We start from the raw sequence: 20546 nt of genomic DNA, 5'->3' as shown, positions 1-20546 counted from the left end.
GGTGCCAATCACTAGTTGCTGTCTTTGCCGTGCTTCCGGGTGTCTCGGACCGGGTAGACATTTGGATATTTTGCGTGCTGAGGGGCGAACGTTCCGATCAAACATACTTTCAAATCTATCCTCCCTGTCCAAAACACACCACCCAACCCTGACCCCAAGCTCCGTCATTCTATTCTAGAAATCAGGCAAACAGTCTACCCACCGCCTCCGCAACAGCCTCCCCGCTCCCGCAAACAACACCCCCCCTCTCATCCGTCTCCCTGACCTCCCTCTCCAAAATCCGCCTCCCCCCCCTTTCAAACTCCACCGCCTCCCCTCCCGCGCACTCGACCACCAGCGCGACAGGACAAAGCTCATACAGCCGCCTCAACTTGGCTCCGTGCCTCCCGCTCACCGGCGACAAGTAAACCCCATGCCCCTTGACCAACCCGTGGACAATGTCCGGCACCAACCCCCCCGAGTACCTCAACGTGTACGCCTGGGCGATATACTGGCTCACCAAGCCGGCATACTGTGGTATATCCGACGCCGACCTCAGATTGGCCGGAGAAAAGTATTTTGTCTTTGGGTTCGGGGCCGAGAGAGACAAAGCAGGGCGGGTGAGTTCCCATGTTTGGGTTAGGTTGTCAAGGCCTGCTTCTAGGCAGATTGATGGAAGGGAAGACAGGAGCCGGATGGCGATGATGGCTGTTGTGCGGGGGCCGAAGACGCCTAGGATGGAGAGGAATTGGGATTTGGAGGGGGGTGTGTTGAGGGCTGAGGGGCCGTCCCAGAGGCCGATGATGGCGCCGACCGTCCAGTTGGAGGGGATGATGGAGCTGCCGTCTAGGGGGTCGAAGGCGAGGGTGTATTTTTCGTGGCATGAGGAAGAGGAGGAGGAAGAGGAGGAAGAGGAGGAGGAGGTGTGGACAACGGGGCGTTCGACCGGGTCTTCTTCGCTGGAGGCGGTGACGATGGTGGGACAGGAGGTGATGGCTTGGCGGATGTGGGCTTCGGCTTGGACGTCGACGTTGAGTTCTGGGGGTTGAGATTAGTATGATTTGGTCTGAGGCAAGGAGATGAGAAAGAAAGCGTACGGTCATCACCAAAGATGTTGGAGGTGCCGGCTGCGGAGACGTGGTGAGAGCTTTGTAGGTCTCTGGCGATCTCGGCCACGCTCTTCAGAAGAGAAGGGATGACGGAGCTGAGGAGGGAGTCACGGGTTCCGTCTTGAGGGATGGCTTTTTGGAGATGGGAGATTAGGTCTGTCGACAGGCGAATGTCGGGGGTGGTGGTGGTGGTGCTGCCCATGATGCCTATGGCTTTGTCAATTGAAAGAGCTACATGAGTCAAGCTCTGAAGTGGAGGAACCGACCTGAACTCGAAACCTGAAGATACAAAATGATTCTGTTGGCTGTGTGGTATATTTCATGAAACTTCAGCTCATGAATCAAAAATATTGATCAAATTTGACATTGATGCTGAAAATAGATCATGTCAAGTGTTGGGACCAAGAAATGCCGCGAAACCCGACTTGATCTGAATTTGCTGGGATCCAACCAGCCTTCTCAGGGTTAGGGTCAATTTCAAGATCGAGGAGCGATATAGGAGACAATTACTCAAGTGAATAGGAATAATGGCTCAAGCAGAGCCTGAAAGAAGCTATCAGAATGAAGAGCAAGATAAAGAGTTGCACAATGCTGTTATTGTGGTCCCAGACTGAATGAGAGCCCACAAATGTGAATATCAAGGCCACCTATTGTCAGGCTCTTGCCTTTTCACTCACCACGATATGCCAGGCTATTATAAGTATTTCCACCGTCGACGGTCGAAATAACTCTTTAGCCCCGCCTCCTATTCCTCCAACACCAACCACAATCACCCTGTCGGCTGGCAAAACGCCGAGATGTCTCCCACCAAGCCGCAGCACATCAGCGGCGAGTTCGTGATCACCGACGACGACAACGGTGGTAAGTTGACATCGCAGCCTCATTGCCTTGATACCCAAGCCGCCCATAGTCCCAACCGCACACACAAGCCGCACTTCCTTCTATTCCTCCTCTAGCCCACAAAACCCACCTCCAGATTCACACTTCCCTTTCCACCCTCTTCGTTCCCAAGCCATCACCACCATGAGCGAACGCATCGAGGTTCAAGTTCGAACCCGGCTCCGAGCCGGCTCTCAAGCACCTCGAGGCTCTCATGGGCAGATTCCGGGAGCACGAGAAGGCTCTGGGACGAGTCCATGAGGGCCAGGAGGCGGCGTTTCGGGCCCATCTCTTTGTCCCATCATCTTTGGGACTCTTGTCTTTTCAACCCACATTACCCAGCCCAGAGACCATGTCTTTTCGTCCGATCTCACTCAGGGCCTTCCTTTCGTCCCATCTTCAACAATACCCTACTCCTCCAGTCATGTGGCCCGGTGGGCTACATATCCTACCTTCCAGAGCCTCTTGCCCATCTACAAATATCTTCGCCTCTCGCAATTCCCTTCACCTTCCACAACATCTTGACCTCCCTGAACGCCTCTCACCTCTCACCTTTCCCCAGAACCTTTCCCTACCAACTAACACTTTCAACCAGGTGAACGGGCCCCAATGAAGCGCTCCTTCGACAAGGTGGACGAGATCCCCAAATACGAGGGTGTCCGTCCCAAAGCCCTCGTGTTCGACGCCAGCGCCATTCTCGAGAACCGCACTGGCATCTGCCACGCCATGCGCAAGGTCTTCCAGAAGGTCTTTCCCACCCACCAGATGCCCACCCAAGACGAGATCATGGAGGCGTACTCCTACAGCGGTGCCTGGTGAGTCGCAAAAAATCTTCTCGCGTTTCTGCACTCTCTAACCAGACCTCTCCCGCAGGCCTGACATGCTCGCCCACCTCGGCATCTCCAAGAAAGAGTACCGCGCAAAGCAAAAGGCTTCCGAGGAGGCCTACATGAAAGCCTACGGCAGAGCCAACGCCGTCGAGCAGCTTGCCTATTTCAGCGACTCAGTCCGCGTTCTCCGCGCCGCCAAGGAGGAGGGCATCGTCCTCGTTCTCTACAGTGACAACAGCCCCTTGATAGTCGATGCCCTGCTCCGGTTGGGAACCGTCGACATCTTTGACATCTACATCGACAATGAAAACGCCTGGATCAGCCGCGGTGTCACAGCCCCGCCCCGTCCCATCGAGACCAAGGACATTATCGAGGCATATGATGAGTACCTCAAAGACAAGGGACTCAAAGTTGAGGGTAAGCCATTCCGATTTCCTTTTTCTCCCCTTCAGCTGCCAACTGAATTCCCGCACACAGGAGACGACAGCAACAAACTCAAGCGCGAAGAGATGATGTTGATCGAGGGCACCATCAAGCAGCTCGAATCCCATCGTGAGAAGGGAGAGAATTCCGAGACGTGGAATTACCCTCTCGTGTACGTCGCCCGCACCGAGGCCGAGATCAGCGTCGAGCAGGAATCTTGGTGCGCTTTGATCGTGGAGGATTTGGACGAGCTTGGCTACGCCGTGTTTGGTCTTGCTCTTCCCGAGACTGCTCCGGCTCGTCCAGTTGCATCCGGTCGTGCCACGGACAAAGTTGTCGATCCGGTCGAGAAAGAGGTGGTTGAAGTTGAGGATGGGGAGAAGGATGTCGGCGAGCAGCAGATGAACAATGCTGAGGAGCAGGAGGACAAGGATACCGAGGAGCAGAACAATGTTGCCGAGGAGCACTGGAGAACCGATACCGAGGAGCGGCAGGAGCAGGAGAAGGGTTCGAACGTGGAGAGTGACAAGGCCGATGAGGTTGTCTAGGCGCGGTGGGTTTGGCCCGGGAGAAGTTTTCTTTTCCGAGTCTGGGGTCTGTCTTTGCGGAATCTTGGAGTGTCGTTATGAGCGGAGTTGGGGATTGTTTGCTCTGATCCTTTGAGCCATGTGCAGCGCGAGAGTGCGCGCCAATGATACCCGATTCGTTTCTTCTGCGCTGTCACCTTTGATTGCTTTAGCTGTGGAAAGTTTGAATGCTTCTCTTTGCTTTTGCTGGGGATATGGGTTATCGCTTACCTTTGGTCAGTATATAGACCACAATCAATGCCTTCCTCACTGCCATAGAAGCTGTGATGGCATGGTAAAAAACAGCATTCTCTCATGCCACGTATGGCAATCTGACATCACCAGACATCCAAAGACAGGTGCCGAGCATTATGAACTTCGGTTACAATAGTCAGAAACAGAAAAAACCATGCTTAGCTGTCACAAAATTATTTCCTCAGATATACCCCCTCGGTGGTACGGCAGCAAACATGGTCGAGTCTGTTGGCGGCAGAACAGTGAGAATCGGCAAACAGGGGCGCCGGAACGTAACGCACAAGACGTAGACACCTTCTATAAAAGCATTAGCGAGTTGTCTTTCCTGCTCGCCGACTCAGTCAGATCGGCCGCCAACATCATCTTGAAAACTCACTGCCAAGAAGCTTACATCAACCGCACGTCCCAAGACCACAACTCATCACCACCTCTGCTGGCTACCTACCCCAAGCCACAATCCAATCTCCCCAAGCTTGAACCCCTTTACGTTCTGACGCAACAGGCTCTTCGGACATATCTTCTTGCATTGCCGTGGGTGTGTGTGTGTGAGCTGCTGCTGGGTCGTCGTCACCAGCAGCCAGCCAACAACCACGCGGGATGGCACGCCGCTGATTGGATCCCACCCGAACATTTTATGCACACCACTCCCACGCCCCTGTCGCACAACACACACACACATACACACACACACATACACACACACACGCACACACACACGCACGCACGCACGTTCGCGCAACAGCGCCTCTCCCGTTGCCGAAGCGCTTCTCCCAGCAACCCGCTGCCATGTCCACGGGTCTTGCCATGTGCCCTTATTTCTCGGCATCTTGCATGATTTGAAAGGGCCTGGCAGTCCCCCGGACCTGAGGGGGTGTGCTGCATGCCGTCGCTTCTATCCCGCGTTGGTCGTCCCACCATCAGCTTCTCCCAGAACTTGGACACTTTCCACTACCCTTTTCCACACGACCACCACCACCAACCAGGCAGCCCATCCTATCCTATCCTTCTCCGCATCTCCTTCGCTGCCAGTAGCTGTTCCTGAATAAAAATCCACGATCCTCTTTTGCACCTGGAGCGCCCGCGTCGTTCCGTTATAGCAAACCGTGTACAAACCACTGGTCAGTACTCCGGGTTTTTTGCAAAAGTATCACGGGAACATCCCTCCGGGCGGGGAAAATAGTATGGTGGCAAGCGACGGAGCCGGCCCCGGGCCTTCAACCGTGGCAGTCGAACGGGAAGCTGCACCACCGGCTAGCGGCATCACAGGCCTGACAGGAGGAGAAGGAGAAGAAGAAGGAGGAAGAGGAGGAGGAGGAGGAGGAGGAGGCAGTAGTACCGGAACGAAGAAATGGGCGACCGAGGAGGACTTCAGCAAGCACAGGGAAATAATCACCCAGCTTTACCATCGTGAAACCCTGTCGCAGCTGATGCAGACGATGGAGGTTCGATATGGCTTCCTTGCCACGTAAGTCGGCCACTCGCGCAGGGGATGGGGGTTTGCTGACGAGCAAAACCAAAACCCACAGGAACAAAATGTACAGAGCACGATTTAAACGATGGGGCCTCGGGAAACGTAAGAGATCGGACAGCGCTTTGGCTAACAGGCCAAGGAAGCCGAAGCTGAAGCAACCCGTGCCGATGCCGATGCCGATGCGGCCCGCAGCAGAAGACGCCAGTCAGCATGCCCAACCCGAACCCGAACCCGAACTTCAGGAAGATGATGTCGAGGAGATTATTCCATCGCACCATCATGAACAGCATGCTGTCCCTTATGTACAGCGACGGAGAGGTTTATTGCCAGTAAACGGCAAATGGATCGATTTGTCGCTCATGACGGACAACGAACGACGGTACCTCCTCCGACAACACAAATCCCGAAAGCAAACCGCCAGCTCCCCCCCATCCACCTCCACCGCCTTGTCTCTCTCCCGATCACCCTCCCCTCGAAACCTCCAGGCACCCGACACCCTCCAGTCAACCGAGAACATGTACCGCGCCGTGAGGGATTACTTCACGGCATCCTTCACCTCCAACCGCTGGTCCTTCCTCGAAGACACCACCTCACCAGAGCAAGCCCGCAACGACAAAGCCGTGATGGCAACGCACACCGGCGTCCGCCGCGGCTTCGAGATCTGGCGCCGGCTGATGACCGCCGTCCGTCTGTTCCACGACACCTCCCACCCCGACAACCGCGCCCAGTCAATAAAAGTAATCCGCATCACCTTCGCCGAGCTCACCTCCACCCTCTCCAGCGGTCGAGAATCCCCCCTCCTCTTCTTCTGGGTAATGCACGCCCTCACCCTCTTCCGCTCCATCCCCGACCCAAACTTCCAACGGCTGGAAACCTACCTCCTCAAACACCTCTTCGAACTGACCGAAACCGTCCGCCTCCAAAACGGCGCCATCCCCCACCCCACCGCCCAGCTCTGGAAAGTCCTCTACTCCAACGGGAAATCCCTCCTGTTTTCGCCCCCCTCCTCACCATCACCAGACAACGATGACAAGTCCCCCCTAATCAACCACACCCACCTCTCCTCCCTCATCTCCCTCGCCGTCTCCCTTTTTTCCTCCCACTATTCCCCCCTCCACAAAAGAACAATAGAACTGTCCAACCTCTCCATCTTCACCTCCCTCCCCCCCCACCATCCCTCCTCCTCCACCCTCCTCACCCCCAAATTCCACTCCCTTTTTACTCGGGTAACCTCCTCCCTCCCTGACGTGTTCGACGGCAGGGAAATGGACGTCCGCGCCTGGCTGGCATCCCATTACTTCACCCTAGGCGACCTAACCTCCGCCTCTTCCCTCCTCGAGCCCATCCTCCTCGATCCGATAAAACTAAAAGAGGTCAACAAAGTCCAGGAGGCCTCCGAGTCGTTCAATCTCTTGTACGGCTCCATAAAAATGGCCATGGGGGATGTACGAGCTGCCGAGGGAATCCTCCGACAGGTGATAAAACGGGGCCGCATAAGCTGGAAAGAGCACGGGGAGGACGTCCACCTTTCCGATGGGCTCCTCGCGCTTGATCAATGCCTCAGGGTGCAGGGACGGACAAAGGAGGCGGATGAGGTGATAAAGGAGCATAGGCAACTGCTGAGGGAAGCGTTGATGAGGCGGGGAGAGGAGGATACTTGACCCCCCTTTAGGAAAAAAAAGAAAAAAAAAAAAAAAAAAAAGCATTTGCATACGCTCTGATGTTTAGCATGGCGTTGGTTGGTAGGTTGGGTACTATTTTCTCGCTTTCGGGAACGAACGACACCCCCCCAAAGTCTTCATCTAGAATTTATACACTTTTAGCAGCAGCAATGCCTTTCCTCTTTTCCAAAACCAGCACATCAAGCCGCCTCACCGTCTTGTGGTGTATTTTTGGGTATCAATTATCATCCGCTGATCAGAACTCCCGTAGACTCCAAACACCAATAACACACCCAGCATGACAACATGTCTTTTTATTCCTCGGGCTTCTCATCTTCTGCTGTGTCTTTCTTCTGCTCCTGGTCCTGTGCTGCTGCACCTTCTACCTCATCCTTGGTAGCGCCCTCCTGCTTCTCGCCCGGCACATCGGTCTGTTGTGGTGGACCTTCCGTCTCACCCGACGTGCTGCCCTGCTGTTGACCCTGCACCTCCGCCGCAGGCACAAGACTACCACCTCGCCTCCAAGGAGGCAACTCGTTCCTTCCTACATATCCACTTCTTGTCCGCCCTGTCGTGGCACTACTGGGGTCTTGCCACGGATGGGTCCTGTCTCTTACGAAACGCCAGCCCCTGAGCCTGTTGAAGAATGCTTGAGGCACCACTCTCCCCAGATGCGCATACCCTGATGGCCCACCGCCGGCGGAATACGTGACGTGGTAGGGATCCTGAGCCACAGGCTGCTTGGGATGGGCATGACCGTAGGGCTGCGGCACGGCACGGTACACAGCAGCAGTGTGTGCCACGGCAGGGCGCTTTGCACTCGGCGAGCCTGGTTTATCGGCTTCGTCGGGGACGACTCTCTTCTGAGGTGTTGTCAGTTGTTTTTTGGCCTGTTTGGGTATTGGTTCTTTGGGCTTTCCAGGCGCGGGTTCTTTCGGCGTTTCAGGTACAGGTTCTTTGGGCTTTTCAGATGGCTTTGGCCGAATAGGCAACGTGAACTGAGGCCCAGGAGGAAAAGGCTGGTCCGGTGTCGGCTGGCCGTGTCCAATACCCGGAGGAGACGCCTAGCCCGACCTCGGCGCAGACCTCTAGTTCATCCCAGCGCCTCCTCGCCGGTTGCCCCTGTGTCGGTTATCGTGATATGGGTGCCTACCGCCTCTGTTGTGGTAGCCGTAGTCGTGTCGATTGTTGTGGTGGCCACCGTGGTGGCCGTGATGGCTGCCCCGTCCACCGCCCGCGTTATGCCGGGGGTCAGTTGGTGGGACCTTGATCTCTTCTTCCACCTCCACCTCGTACTCCTCGTATTCGTCGTTGAAATATGTCGCAGCCAGATTTCGTTCCTGGCGGGCAGCTCCCGCGTCAAACACGAAGCGCAGGGTGCCTTCGCTGTTCGCCCTCTTGCGCTTAACTGAGGTCCCCCCGGTCCCGGAGATGTTGGTTGCTGGCGAGGTTACGGACCCCGGCGTGACAGAACGGTTGTCAGGTTGATCGGTGCACTTTTTGCACATGGCGTTGTATCGCTGAAAGCCTTCGGCTGTCATTCTCTTGTTGATCTCGATCTTGACATCCATCAGGTGCTGAAGCTCGTAGTTGAGTCCGACCTTGGTGGAACGTGGGTGGGTGGTGTACAGATCCATAAGATCCAACATCGTCTCATACACACACGCTTCTTGCGTACGCGATGCCACCTTCGTTTTGAACCTCGGCGGCTCCAAGCTTTGTTCCATCAACATGGCCGTGAGTCTCACAATAGACAACACCATGGTGAGGGCTGTCTGCTTGATGGGCACGAAGGTCTTGTAAATGTCAATGGACATGTCGTAGGCCGTATGTAGTAGTTTTTCCGATGAAGTGAGTGTACTCCATTCTCCCCGTGGAAACTTCATGTTGTGCTCCCCTTCCGGTACCAGCTTCTTGGCCATCTTGATCAACAACTTCTGCGGGTATGGCGCTCGAAAGTCGAATCCGATGGTTTCGAGAATGTGGCGTTCAAGTCCTATCGTGAACTTGGAGGGGGCGTCAAAATGCTGCGTTGGCTGTCAGGACAGATTTCAGAAAGTGGATGGACGAAGAACATCCTTACCTTGTCATCGGGTGTCTTCTTGTCGTGGGGTGACCGTAGGTTATGGGCAGCGCAGAGAATATCTCGTGACTTTTTGATGGTATCCTCAGACTTGCAGGCCACAAACAAAGCGGCAAGTGCAACATCTTCATAGTTGTATTCGCTACTTGGAAACCTGATCCGAAATCGGTGGTAGTATATCGCTGCGGTATCGAATGTCTTGATGGGTCTAGCAGCGCGTCAGCGTCTTGAACTTGGTCACGGAAAGCAATGGTGGCCGTACAATTGCAGTGCCTCGCGGACGTTGTCAATCAATTGGACGCCTCTTATCCTATAATGGTCGTCCTTTGCCTCTTCGTACGCTATGGCCTTAAGCCTCTGTTGTAGTGTCTGCTCCGAGATGTACTGGGTGGCCAACTCAGACAGGCCGGTGACAGGTCCTATCGGAACATCGTCGGCGGGGGCGGCGGACTGTCCGTTAGTGGCCGGAGCCGTCGGGTTCGCCGCGGATGGTGCCATCGGGGCCGTGATACCGTCGTCATGCGGGGGCGGAGAGGCGGTCGAGGTTCAAGGTCAAGGTGAGGAGCCACGCAGAGAAAGGTTTGTCTGGAAGGGGATTTGCACAGGCTCCGGGACAAGAGGAGGCTGCCTTTGGTCACATATGGCAGTTGCGACAGATTTTGACGATGGAGTGGCCTTTGGACAATGGCCTTGTAGGAGCTTGCGGTTGAAGCCAGATGCAACAATTGCGGCGACGACGTGCTCGATAAGATAAGCTTTTGTCGCGTGGTGACGCGCAGCTCCAGCCCCACTTCTTGATCGCCCACCCACCACGACCACCTGCACGAAGGGATTCTCCACTACAACAACTTTATGCTCGATACCCAGCTGTTCTGATTTTCGATTGACACTGCTCGTCCCCTAAACATCCCCCGCACCCCCGCTGTCACTCAGGGAGCTAGCTACCTGACCAAATTAGCAATGTTCTAGAACATGTCACGCTGACCATGGCCAGATTGCAAACCCGACAAGCCCAACAACTCCCACGATATCACAATGCGATCCAACGACCCAGGCGGTTATCCGTATGCTCAAGTCAAAATCACAATTAATCCAGCCCCATTACCTCCACAGCCACAGCCACCATCAACCCTTGCCTGAGCTTCGCTTTGGGCCCCAAAAAAGCCCCTGTCTTGGCAAAATCCTTCGCAGAGCCAACACACACCACCCGCCAAATACACGGATGAGAGCGAGCGCGAGAGAGCTTCTTCTTTGTTCTTCTTCTTCTTCTTCCCAACGTATTCGTGCCACCTGTTCCACATTGCATGAAACAGCATGCCAGCCGAGTCTGTCAGAAGCAAAGCCAGTGGTGGATCTGCAGGGAGGCGTTGACAATTATTATTGTTTTATTTGAGTAGCCCCTATTTGGACCCTGATACAATCCCTTTCTGGCATTAACGCAGGGCGTGTTTTCCGAGCTGAACCCTTATATGGTCGCTTTTCATCACGCAAAAGTTCCAAGCATGGCCGCATCACCCTAAATATCAATGCCGTCTCTCCCATACCACTTCCCTTTGGTTCCTATTTTTTTTTCTTTGTTTTGGGCTTGACTTTGCATTTTCATAAACCGTCCACCAACTATCTATTCGCTCTTTATTTATACCTTACCAGTAATATCAGCACCATCATCATCACCAACATGGACACCAAGGACCAAGACTCAGCCCAACAACAATCATCACCACTCCTCCCCATATCAAACCATCCACCACCATCCAGACCCAGAACCCCAATCCTCCTCAAACTAGAAACCATCCTCCCCCTCGTCACACCAGCTCAACCCCCCGAAACGACCCCCCAAGAAACCTGGGACTACCCAACCTCCCTCCGCCAACTCACCGCCCTCCTCCTCTTCACCCTCCAACTCCTCGTCCTCATAACTTACCACCCCAGCTTCCTCTCCCTCCTCCCCATCCTCGGCCCCCTATCCAACCACCACTGCCTCCTACTAGCCGACACGATCATCACCTGTCTGGCAATCATAATATCGAGTTATGTCCACTTTTGCATCGCCAGCCTGGACTGTGAGCTACTAGAACAGGGTTGGAAGCCCGTCTACTTTTACATCATGGCCGCGGACGAGACGGTGATTTTGCTGGCGGCGGCGAGCTCAGGGTTGGAGAATGTTTGCTCGTGGGGGTTGTTTGTTGTGACGGTGGGGAGTTGGTATGTGGGTTGGAGGTTGGGGGCGGTGGAGATGTTGAGTAGGAGGTTGTTTAGGGCCGAGGGTTGGGAGTTTGGGCAGGGGGAGGGGGAGGAGGGGAGGGGTTTGCGGGTGGTGTAGGGGTATTGTCTATGCTTTCAGGATTACGCCCTTGGAGAGGAATAATATTCATTTCGTTTTATCATCAGCTGGCAATGGACTTCTGGGCTTGGGGAGGATAATTACAAAGAATCAAGACGAAGCGACTGGCCGGCAATGAGAACTCGGTGTTCTTCGAATTCAATGCCCTCACCCTTCACCTTCGCAATGCTCTTACATACGAAACGCGAAGAGGAGGCCATTGTATCCGAAACCAAAACAAAAAAAAAAAAAAAAACAGCAGTCGTCCTGTCTTGCCAACCAGCTGCTTCATCTCGATGTTTTGCCGGTTCCTCACCATACCCCCTTCAGTATCATCTCCCTAAACACCCCCGCCCCCGGCCCCTAAAACCCGCCCGTCCCCTTAACCCTCCTAACAGCCCCAACAACGCCCCTAACCCACCCCATCCCCCCTCCCCCAGCCCCAGGCCCAATCGCCCCCTCCGCCTCTTTCCCCTCCCGATCCCTCCAAACCCCCTCCTCCCCATCCAACCGCCCATACACCCCCGTATTCTGATTCCTCCCCAATCCCCTTACCCACTCCCCACAAACCTCCCTACTATCAACCAAAACATTAACCTCACAACTATGAAACCAACTCTGCGTATCCTGATTCCCATTCCCCATCACGCCCACCTCCCCATCAACAACCATGATCTTGACGTGACACGACCTACCCCTCCTGCTCTGCACAATCGGCACGGTCTGATCCCTCCCCACATACCACCCATACCTCAACCTCTCCCTCCCACCCTCTGACAAAGAGCCATACAGCTCCTTTGCAATCTTTTCGTTGTGCCCCCCTTGATGGGGCAGGAGCTCACCCGCGTCGTTGTACCCCAGACATATCCAACACGTCACCTCCACCCCGCGCTCGCAGGCCTCGATGATGGCCGGGATGAGCGGTTCCGCGTTGAGGGTGGGGGATTGGATAAATACTGTCTTTGTAGCGTGTTTGAGCGCGGAGAGCCAGGCGGCGTTTTGGGGGTTGGGGACGGAGTGGTGGGTTGGGGGCCCGTAAGGGGAGCGGGTGACTAGTGCTATGGGAAAGGGAGAGGCGGAATGCGGGATGTAAGGCGTGAAGCGGTCAGGCTCGGGAGGATCAGGGTTGAGGGTTGGGTCAGGGCGGAGGGAAGGATTGGTGGTGTGGTTGAGCAGGGCGTTGACCGCGTCGAGGTGGGTTTTGTTCGTGGTCGGGGTGAGGAAGGTGTTGAAGCGGGCGACTTCGGAGGCGACATCCGGATCGTGGTGAGGGCGGGACGGAGTGTGGAGGCTGTTGTCGAGAGGTAGGGTGTTGACATCTGGCAAAACAGCGCGGCCGTTTGCTACTGCTGCCATGCTTCCATCGGCTTGTTCAATCTCTTCTTGGACTTCGCTGAAGCCATCCCAGGGCTTGCCCCAGGAGAGCAGGGCGACATCGACAAAAGAATCGACAACGGGGCCCTCCAGGTGGATCATCATCTCCAGATTGTCGTTGTCCTGGACATTGTTGCTCTGGAGCAGCGCAATCTTGCGGTCGACAACCACGTACTTAGCGTGGAAGGTACCCATGACTGGCTGGTGGTAGTTGACCACGTCCATCTCGAGATTCGGGATCTCTGATCGTCGAGGCAAGTTGACGTTTGGTCCGGCAAAGTCCTTCTCCGATACGAAATAACGTGGCTTAAACACTTGTTTTGGGCTGCCTCGGTCGTATATGATCTTGACCTTTACCCTTGGGCCACCCCTGGCAGCTACACGGCGGTCTAGCTCACGGATAGCTTCCGTAATGTAGGCAGATGCTGCACCATTTTGCCAGTAGTTTGTTGCCAGAAAGACCTCTGTTTGGGCTCGCACGATGACGTTGGCAATGTGCCGACATATGTCGGGTATGCTATTCTCTTTCAGCACTCACTCGATTCTCCGGACTGGTGAGACGTACGTCGAAATGATAGTTAGCGGAATGGTCCCGTGGGACCCCATCAGCGAAGGACTGACCATTCCCCGAGAAGGATCCTCGTTGAGCGTGCACAGTGCATCATGATAGATCTGCCATGTGTTTAGCTGTACCTGCATTTCCGCTGCCATTGAAGAACTTTACCTTCAAAAAGAGCTCACTCGGCTTCGTGTCTCCCCATCTCCCACACATCTCGGCCTTCTTCAGCTCCAACAGGTCCCCGCCCATTGCTCCATTTGCATGCTCTTTCTCGTTGTCTGCACTCGCCAGCGCGGTTCTGCCATACAACTTTTCCCATGCGTCCGCAGGACTTATTGTAGGGTCTTGAGAAATGAGGGATGAGACGCTTTGAGTTGAGGTGCACAAGTCCAACAGGCGGTCGTTGATATGGTTGTTTTCGAGGCTGATCTGGTGTTTCTTCATGTTGATGGCTTTTCAGGGGCTTCAGGGGCTGATCAACCACTGAACGGGACAGTCTTTTAAGATACCGATTACCCTCACAATATCACAATGTATGTGGCGACAAATCGTTGGAGTGAAGAAAATAAACTGGAATTATTGTCCAGAAAGCCAAAATGAAGATAGAAACACCTAATCTGAGCTCACGCGTGGTTCATGACGACAGGTCTTGTCAAGAACCGTCCCAACCGTCCACTAAACCGACGCCGAGACACAGCGCTTCAGGTCCGCCGGGGAGCCAAAATCAAGGGCAGGCGGGGGTGATCACAAGCTTGCGTGGCTTGCCAAGAGGAGGGCTGAGGCTGGCACCTTGATGTCTGGAAATGACGTCAGCTACTGTCGTCGATGTGTTGTTGACCGGAGCGCCGGGATGCGGCCGGAATGCATCTGGCAGCTTGGCTCAGGAATTCCAGGTGAGATTCATGTATTTATCCAGAAGCCAGAAATCATCGACTGATGGTTGTGGGACAGATGCCACTGACAATCCCTCCATTGTTCCTTATCGCTAGCTTGCGCGCTGTTGATTGAGTGCAAGGTAGATTTAGTGGAGCTGGGTTTAGTGGAGGTTTGATTTAGTGAAGGTTGATTTAGCGGAGGAGACGCAAATCATCTCCAACTTGATGTCCAAAGGGACCTCCTCATGAACCTGGAAGCTTCACCGTTGTTTACTTTGGGAAAAAGGTTAGTCAACATGGCCGGCTAATGACACAGAGAAGGTGTTGTGACAGGCTAGGGAAGCTGTGATTGGTCGGTTCCCCTGCTGACCAACCCGAGCTTCCAGGTACCCGTCGCACCCAGAAAAGGCGACAGCTGAATGCATCCATCCTCCAACACCAACCTCGTGTTTACATCCCTATTGTTGAACATTGCATCGAATACACATCACCATGAAGGCTTCGTTACTCGCGCTTCTGCTCCCCGCAGTCAGCGCCCGCAACGTCAACCTCGCTGGCGATACACAGCGGCCCATGACCCATGAAGAGGCCGCCGCTGCAACTTATCACATCGAGATCTCCCCTGGCAACACACGATGGGTGACAGAAGACGAGAAATGGGCCCTGCGCCGTGTAAGTCAATTCTTTTGTCCCAATTCGCTCAAGCTGTTACTGATGATGACTTCTCTCAACAGAAAGGTATTAACTTTTTCGATATTACCGATCACCCTGACCTCGGCGCCACCATCAACACCCTCGTCGGACCACCCAAGAAAAAGGCTGTCTTCCCAAAGAAGCCCACATACCAAGACGCGGTGAAACCATTGTTCACCAACCTCTCCAAATCCCACCTCGAAGAGAACTTGGAAAAGTTCACATCGTTCCACACCCGATACTACAAGTCAGATTGGGGCCGCCAATCGAGCGAGTGGCTGCTTGGGAAAGTTCAAGAGACGATCAAGGAGGCCGGCGCTGAGAAGTATGTGACGGCGAAGCACTTCAAACACCCGTGGGGCCAGAACAGCATCATTGCCACCATTCCTGGCAAGACCAACCAGACAGTTGTTATCGGAGCCCACCAGGATTCCATCAACCTCTTCCTCCCCAGTATCCTGGCGGCTCCCGGGGCGGATGATGATGGAAGCGGCACCGTGACTATTCTTGAGGCCCTTCGGGTCATCCTCCAGTCCAAAGACATCGTCAAGGGCAAGCACCCCAACACGCTCGAGTTCCATTGGTACAGCGCCGAGGAGGGCGGTCTGCTCGGCAGCCAGGCCATCTTTTCTGCTTACGAAAAGGAGCGCCGCGATGTCAAGGCCATGCTTCAGCAGGACATGACTGGTTTCATCACTAGGACTATCCAAGCGGGCTTGCCTGAGAGTGTGGGCGTTATTGTCGACTTTGTTGACCCCAAACTTACTGAATTTATCAAGAAGATTATCACCGAGGTATGTTTTTTATTTTACTTTTTTATTTTTTACTATTTTTTTTTAAATAATTTTGAACTATTGAATGGTCAATACTGACAATATAATAGTACTGTGACATTCCATTTGTTGAGACCAAGTGCGGTTATGCTTGCTCGGACCACGCTTCTGCCTCCAAGGCTGGGTACCCGTCTGCCTTTGTTATTGAGTCGGCATTTGAGTACTCAGACAATCACATCCACACTACTGATGATCTGATTAAGTACTTGTCATTCGACCACATGATTCAGCACGCAAAGCTCACGCTGGCGTTTGCGTACGAGTTGGCGTTTGCCGACTTTCCTGCTCTTGAGAAGGGCAAATAAATGAGGGGCCGAGGCTGTGAGGTTATGTTCGGGTATTGGGCGTCAAGGGTAGGGTACATAAGGGAAGGCATAGTGACGTTGTTTTTTTCTTTTACAGTCTTTAAGCGGTAGTGTTTAAATACATGGTTAACCACATTCCCCTGAATCGGGCCTTCACTGGGCCTCCACAGAAGCGCTCGAAACCCGATGCCAAGACGTATGATGAGCTGTCGGGTCTCCACCATGACCTGCGCCAAACGACTCAACGACATGCCCTCCACTGTTTGGGGAGAGGTAGTCATAAACCTCGGGTGTCAATCCCCTCAGTTTTGCTACCCCGCATTTCTTTTTTTTTTATTTTTCTTTTTACCCTTCATTTTGTTACCTTTTTTCTGTTTTTTTGTTTTGTTTTTTTTGGTCGTTTACCACAAACACCACACACAAGACAACAAGACACAATCAGCAAAACAACAATGGACGACACAGCATCCGTTTATGAAACCGCCATCATGGGCGGGTCCTCGGACTATGACGAGGAGGAAGAGCCGGTTGTTGTCCCCACGCCGTCAAACTCGTTCTACACGCCCCTGCCGTCCCAACCTCTGCCTTCTGAGCTCCTGTCCAAAGTAGTCCCCGAGGAGTCGTCACAGCCGGAAGGGGAACCGAGAGAAGACTTGGGGTTGGATAACCCCTCGCCCATGAGCCTGGCCTCGCCGAGGGACATGATACCCCGGGGGAACTACACGCGCAACCCGGCCGGCACGCTCACCTTCATCGGCCTCCGGGCTATCGAACCACTCCTGCAGTCATACTTACTGTCGCCCAAGAGCCCGCTGTTGAAACTGCTGCCTAAGCTCGGGGTCGCGGTCATCAACCCTGGGTTGCTGGGGCAGACGCCTACAGGGGAGATTTTATCCTGGATGGGGAGGCTGAGCAGACTCAAACAGGCGTACTGGGCGGGGTTTATCGCTCGGGAGCCCATGACGCCGAGGATGGCGATTTTTGTCGCGCTGCTGGAGACGGCGGCGAACGCGGTGAATAGTCTGTTGTATCTGTTGCCCAAGACGAGCACGGCTCTGCTGAAGGGGGTGAGGGTGCCGTTGTTGGGGGAGGCCGAGCTGCCGTTGCCGGTGTTGGTGGGGAGCCTGATGTTTGCGGTTGGGTTGGCGGTCGAGACGATTTCGGAGAGGCAGAGGAGCTTTTTCAAGGAGGAGAGGATTGCTGTCGGGGGGAAACAGATTAGAGTCAATGAGGGGAAGATTTGTGATAGGGGGTTGTGGAGTCTGAGTAGGCATCCGAATTATGGGGGTTACGTCCTCTGGAGGACGGGTTTCGGGATCGCGGCGGGGGGTTGGTGGGCTGGGCTGGGGATGGGGTTGGCGCATGCTGGTCACTTTGCGGGGGAGAGTGTGGGATTGATGGATGAGTATATGAGCAACCGGTATGGGGGGGCTTGGACGCAGCATAAGCAGAGGGTTGGGTGGGTTTTGATCCCGGGGATTTATTAGAGGACAGAAAGGGAAATAAATGAATGAGACGAAGGACATGAGATGAGAAATGATAAAGGAGGTATGTGGACGAGAACGATGTATTCTGACACTATCCAAAACATATACTCAAAAAGCACCACCTCGGTAGCCACTATCCAGTCCATCCTGCAACGCCGCAAATGCTTTGCCACCCACCCAATGCCGCGCGCTTTACACAGACAAAAGGAAACTACATACTATCCTCCATCTGCCTGCTCCTCGTCTTGGCCCAATCATCCCTCTCCTTCTTCCCCCCCTGACTCTCCAACCCCATCCCCCTCTCCACCCACATCTTGCTCCCCATCTCCGTCAACCTCGACAGCGCCCTCGCAAAAGCAAAAGCCTCCTCATCGCCCGTAAACAGATTCGACTTTGACAGCTGCTCGGCGTTGTGCTCCAGGTCATCCATCATGTGACTCATCACGTCCTCCACCGAGCTATCATCCAGCACCTCGCTGCTTCTGCCTGCCGCCTTCAGCGACTCCCGAATCTCCGCTTTGGAGACAAACAGCTCCCTCAACGGCGCAGCAGTGGTGAGCACCAGCTTCGCATGTGACTCGTACACGGCATCAATAAAAGTGATAAACCTCCTCGCAAGATCCCGCTGCCGATATGTCATCCCGGGAACCTCCGTAACGATGAACGCGTCATACGAGCGCATGAGCTCGATGTAATCCGCCGCGCTGGTCGGCTTGCCAATCAACTCATCAAACGTAAACCACGCACACCTCCCACTCACCCTCGGCACGATAATCTCCCTCCCCCAAACCTTCTGCACCTCAGGATGCGGCTCCGGCGACTCGGGATCACCCAAAAAACGAAACCACTTCTCGGCGTGAGAAGCAGCATGAGCGTCGAGCGGGGTGTGGTACACCCCCGACGGTGGCCTCGGAATCTTGCGGTAATCCGTCGTCGAGTCCAAATTGATAACATGCAGCCTGTTTTTCAGCAGATGAATCGCCGGTATGAAACTCTCGCGCTGGATCCCATTCATGTACAGCTCATCCGGATGCCTGTTGCTCGTCGTGACCAGCACCACCCCATGCGACATCAACGCCTCCAGCAGCCTCCTCAAAATCATGGCGTCCGCCACATCGGTGCACTGAAACTCGTCAAAACACAAGACATTCCCCTGCTCTGCGATCTCGGCCGCGACAAACGGGACGCAGTCGACATCACTGCCATACTGCATCTTCATCTTGTGAAGCCGCTTGTGGACATCCTGCATGAAATTGTGGAAGTGTATCCTCGTCTTGGACTTGACCGACTGCGGGAGCGTGTCGTAGAACAGATCCATCATCATTGTCTTTCCGCACCCGACGTCGCCGTAGAGGTATAACCCCCTTGGCAAATTGCCAGGAATCTTCCCAATCGTCGGCTTGGTGTCCTTGCCAAACCAAGAAAATAAACTCTTTTGCGGCTTTAGGCTCTCAAGTGTGGGTCGGACGACAGGTGGCGCGGTGTAGTGTCGCAGTTCCTCGTGGAGATGCTGTAGGCTTTGGATGATTCCTGCACACAAACCGCAGTTAGCCACCCATCTCTTCCCCTTTCTTGTCGTTATGATCACTCACCTCGTTGATGCTCGTCATTCCTCAACAACCCCTCCTCCACTCTTCTATCATACTCCTCCGCAGGCCCAACATCCTTCTCATTCCTCACCTCCTTCACCTCCCCATGTTCTTTTAGGGATATCCCCTCCTCGACCGGCACCCCCCCATCCTCAAAAGTAGTAGCAGCAGTCGCGACAGCAGACGCCTTCCGCCTCCTTTGCCCAGCACTGAAAACAGCCGGGTAGGCCACCCTCCCCCCAGGTCGCAAACATGACAGCTCGGTCGGCTTGTTCGCAGGTCGGAGGGTTCGAGCGTTGGTAGAAAGCGTTCGTCGCGACGTTGCTCCTCCCGTCCGAACTACTACCGGTCGTGATAGTGACGTCGTCGTCAGGGCCCTCTTGCAAGGAACACCTGCCACAAGCGGCGCGCGCATATTGTGCTATCCGATTTCGATACCTGTGTCAAATATAGCAGATCGTGTCAAGGCGCTGGAGGCATCGTATGACTGCTCGCCCTATGTGTAACTCTGGCAGGTTTGCCACCGAGAGCGAACCGAGCCAAGGTTTGCGACGAGGAGCAAGGCGGGAACGGGGGTGTGTGGGGTTGTGGATGGTGCGCGAGACAATCTATTGGTAAAAGTGTGTCTTTCCGTGAATATTTGATCAAGTATGCGCCGTCCGTGTAGGCTTTTTGAAACGTCGTGTCTGTCAAAAGAATCGATTCGAGCGTGCGGTCGAGCGTTGAAGGAAATGCGACACTCAGCAGCCAAAATTGAGGGGCTGTACATAATCCAGCCCCAGCAGCCCAGCAGGGCCGGTTGCATTCGGCGATCGCTACCCGGTGCCCGCCCTGCCGCCGCGGCATTGTCATCCGGCCGGATCAGTCGGGCACGTGGACAAGTCGTCAAACCCAAGACAGTGCGATCAGTGCAATCAAAAGCAATTGACAAATAGATCTCAGTCCAAGTCATTCTAGCTTAAGGTACCCAGGAAATACACTCAAATCCGTCTCGAAGGCGCGCGATCTGATCCCGAGGGCGTGGGGTTTGGTTCCGTTTGTCCGGTGCTGGTGTTCTCCGAAAACTGGTGAAGTGCGAGGGGTGCATAGACGTCCCTTTTGCCGTTCTCTATGCACCAGACAGGAATCTATATTATATACATATCGTCTTTTGCCTTGGCCAATATTTCCAATAAACTAGCAGCCGTTCAACATCGTCGGCGCTGATGTCCTCCCCACGCGGGGTCGCCATCGGGATGGTGGGGCCGCCTCC

At 54.4% G+C, this 20546-nt stretch overlaps 9 protein-coding genes across 9 annotated transcripts; 5 read left to right on the top strand and 4 right to left on the bottom strand.

Moving 5' to 3' along the window:
• Positions 1-181: 181 nt before the first annotated feature.
• Positions 182-4265, bottom strand: QC763_606910 (uncharacterized protein; the record flags this gene model as incomplete). Its single annotated transcript, XM_062914531.1, has 5 exons — positions 4018-4265; positions 1766-3944; positions 1355-1641; positions 1077-1301; positions 182-1017 (listed from the first exon to the last, which is right to left on the bottom strand). The coding sequence occupies exons 4-5, from the start codon at positions 1288-1290 to the stop codon at positions 182-184; spliced, it is 1050 nt and encodes a 349-aa protein (XP_062763211.1). The 5' UTR covers positions 1291-1301; positions 1355-1641; positions 1766-3944; positions 4018-4265.
• QC763_606905 (uncharacterized protein) lies at positions 1886-2228 on the top strand (the record flags this gene model as incomplete). The annotated part of the gene is made up of 2 exons (XM_062914530.1): positions 1886-1949; positions 2065-2228. The coding sequence occupies 2 exons, from the start codon at positions 1886-1888 to the stop codon at positions 2226-2228; spliced, it is 228 nt and encodes a 75-aa protein (XP_062763212.1).
• A 482-nt stretch (positions 4266-4747) lies between the features above and the next one.
• Positions 4748-7173, top strand: QC763_606900 (uncharacterized protein; the record flags this gene model as incomplete). The annotated part of the gene is made up of 2 exons (XM_062914529.1): positions 4748-5506; positions 5568-7173. The coding sequence occupies exons 1-2, from the start codon at positions 5223-5225 to the stop codon at positions 7171-7173; spliced, it is 1890 nt and encodes a 629-aa protein (XP_062763210.1). The 5' UTR covers positions 4748-5222.
• An 85-nt stretch (positions 7174-7258) lies between these two features.
• On the bottom strand, positions 7259-9987 carry CTK2 (RNA polymerase II C-terminal domain kinase beta subunit). The gene is made up of 3 exons (XM_062914528.1): positions 9519-9987; positions 9257-9464; positions 7259-9200 (listed from the first exon to the last, which is right to left on the bottom strand). Exons 1-3 carry the CDS (start codon positions 9752-9754, stop codon positions 8262-8264), a joined length of 1383 nt encoding a protein of 460 aa, XP_062763209.1. The 5' UTR covers positions 9755-9987; the 3' UTR covers positions 7259-8261.
• A 947-nt stretch (positions 9988-10934) lies between these two features.
• QC763_0096560 (uncharacterized protein) lies at positions 10935-11579 on the top strand (the record flags this gene model as incomplete). The annotated part of the gene is made up of 1 exon (XM_062906321.1): positions 10935-11579. The coding sequence occupies one exon, from the start codon at positions 10935-10937 to the stop codon at positions 11577-11579; it is 645 nt and encodes a 214-aa protein (XP_062763208.1).
• A 363-nt stretch (positions 11580-11942) lies between these two features.
• QC763_606880 (uncharacterized protein) lies at positions 11943-13956 on the bottom strand (the record flags this gene model as incomplete). Its single annotated transcript, XM_062914527.1, has 3 exons — positions 11943-13470; positions 13519-13625; positions 13678-13956. The coding sequence occupies 3 exons, from the start codon at positions 13954-13956 to the stop codon at positions 11943-11945; spliced, it is 1914 nt and encodes a 637-aa protein (XP_062763207.1).
• A 555-nt stretch (positions 13957-14511) lies between these two features.
• On the top strand, positions 14512-16218 carry LAP1 (Leucine aminopeptidase 1; the record flags this gene model as incomplete). Its single annotated transcript, XM_062914526.1, has 4 exons — positions 14512-14673; positions 14767-15059; positions 15122-15874; positions 15964-16218. Exons 2-4 carry the CDS (start codon positions 14880-14882, stop codon positions 16216-16218), a joined length of 1188 nt encoding a protein of 395 aa, XP_062763206.1. The 5' UTR covers positions 14512-14673; positions 14767-14879.
• A 452-nt stretch (positions 16219-16670) lies between these two features.
• On the top strand, positions 16671-17705 carry QC763_606860 (uncharacterized protein; the record flags this gene model as incomplete). Its single annotated transcript, XM_062914525.1, has 1 exon — positions 16671-17705. One exon carries the CDS (start codon positions 16671-16673, stop codon positions 17703-17705), a length of 1035 nt encoding a protein of 344 aa, XP_062763205.1.
• A 62-nt stretch (positions 17706-17767) lies between these two features.
• On the bottom strand, positions 17768-20252 carry AFG1 (ATPase). Its single transcript, XM_062914524.1, has 2 exons — positions 19298-20252; positions 17768-19235 (listed from the first exon to the last, which is right to left on the bottom strand). The coding sequence occupies exons 1-2, from the start codon at positions 19707-19709 to the stop codon at positions 17917-17919; spliced, it is 1731 nt and encodes a 576-aa protein (XP_062763204.1). The 5' UTR covers positions 19710-20252; the 3' UTR covers positions 17768-17916.
• Positions 20253-20546: the final 294 nt, after the last annotated feature.

This window comes from Podospora pseudopauciseta, chromosome 6, assembly GCF_035222475.1.
Source record: "Podospora pseudopauciseta strain CBS 411.78 chromosome 6, whole genome shotgun sequence".
NCBI lineage: Eukaryota > Fungi > Ascomycota > Sordariomycetes > Sordariales > Podosporaceae > Podospora > Podospora pseudopauciseta.
The sequence above is the reverse complement of the archived record's forward strand: the minus strand, read 5'-3'. Positions and strand labels throughout refer to the sequence as shown.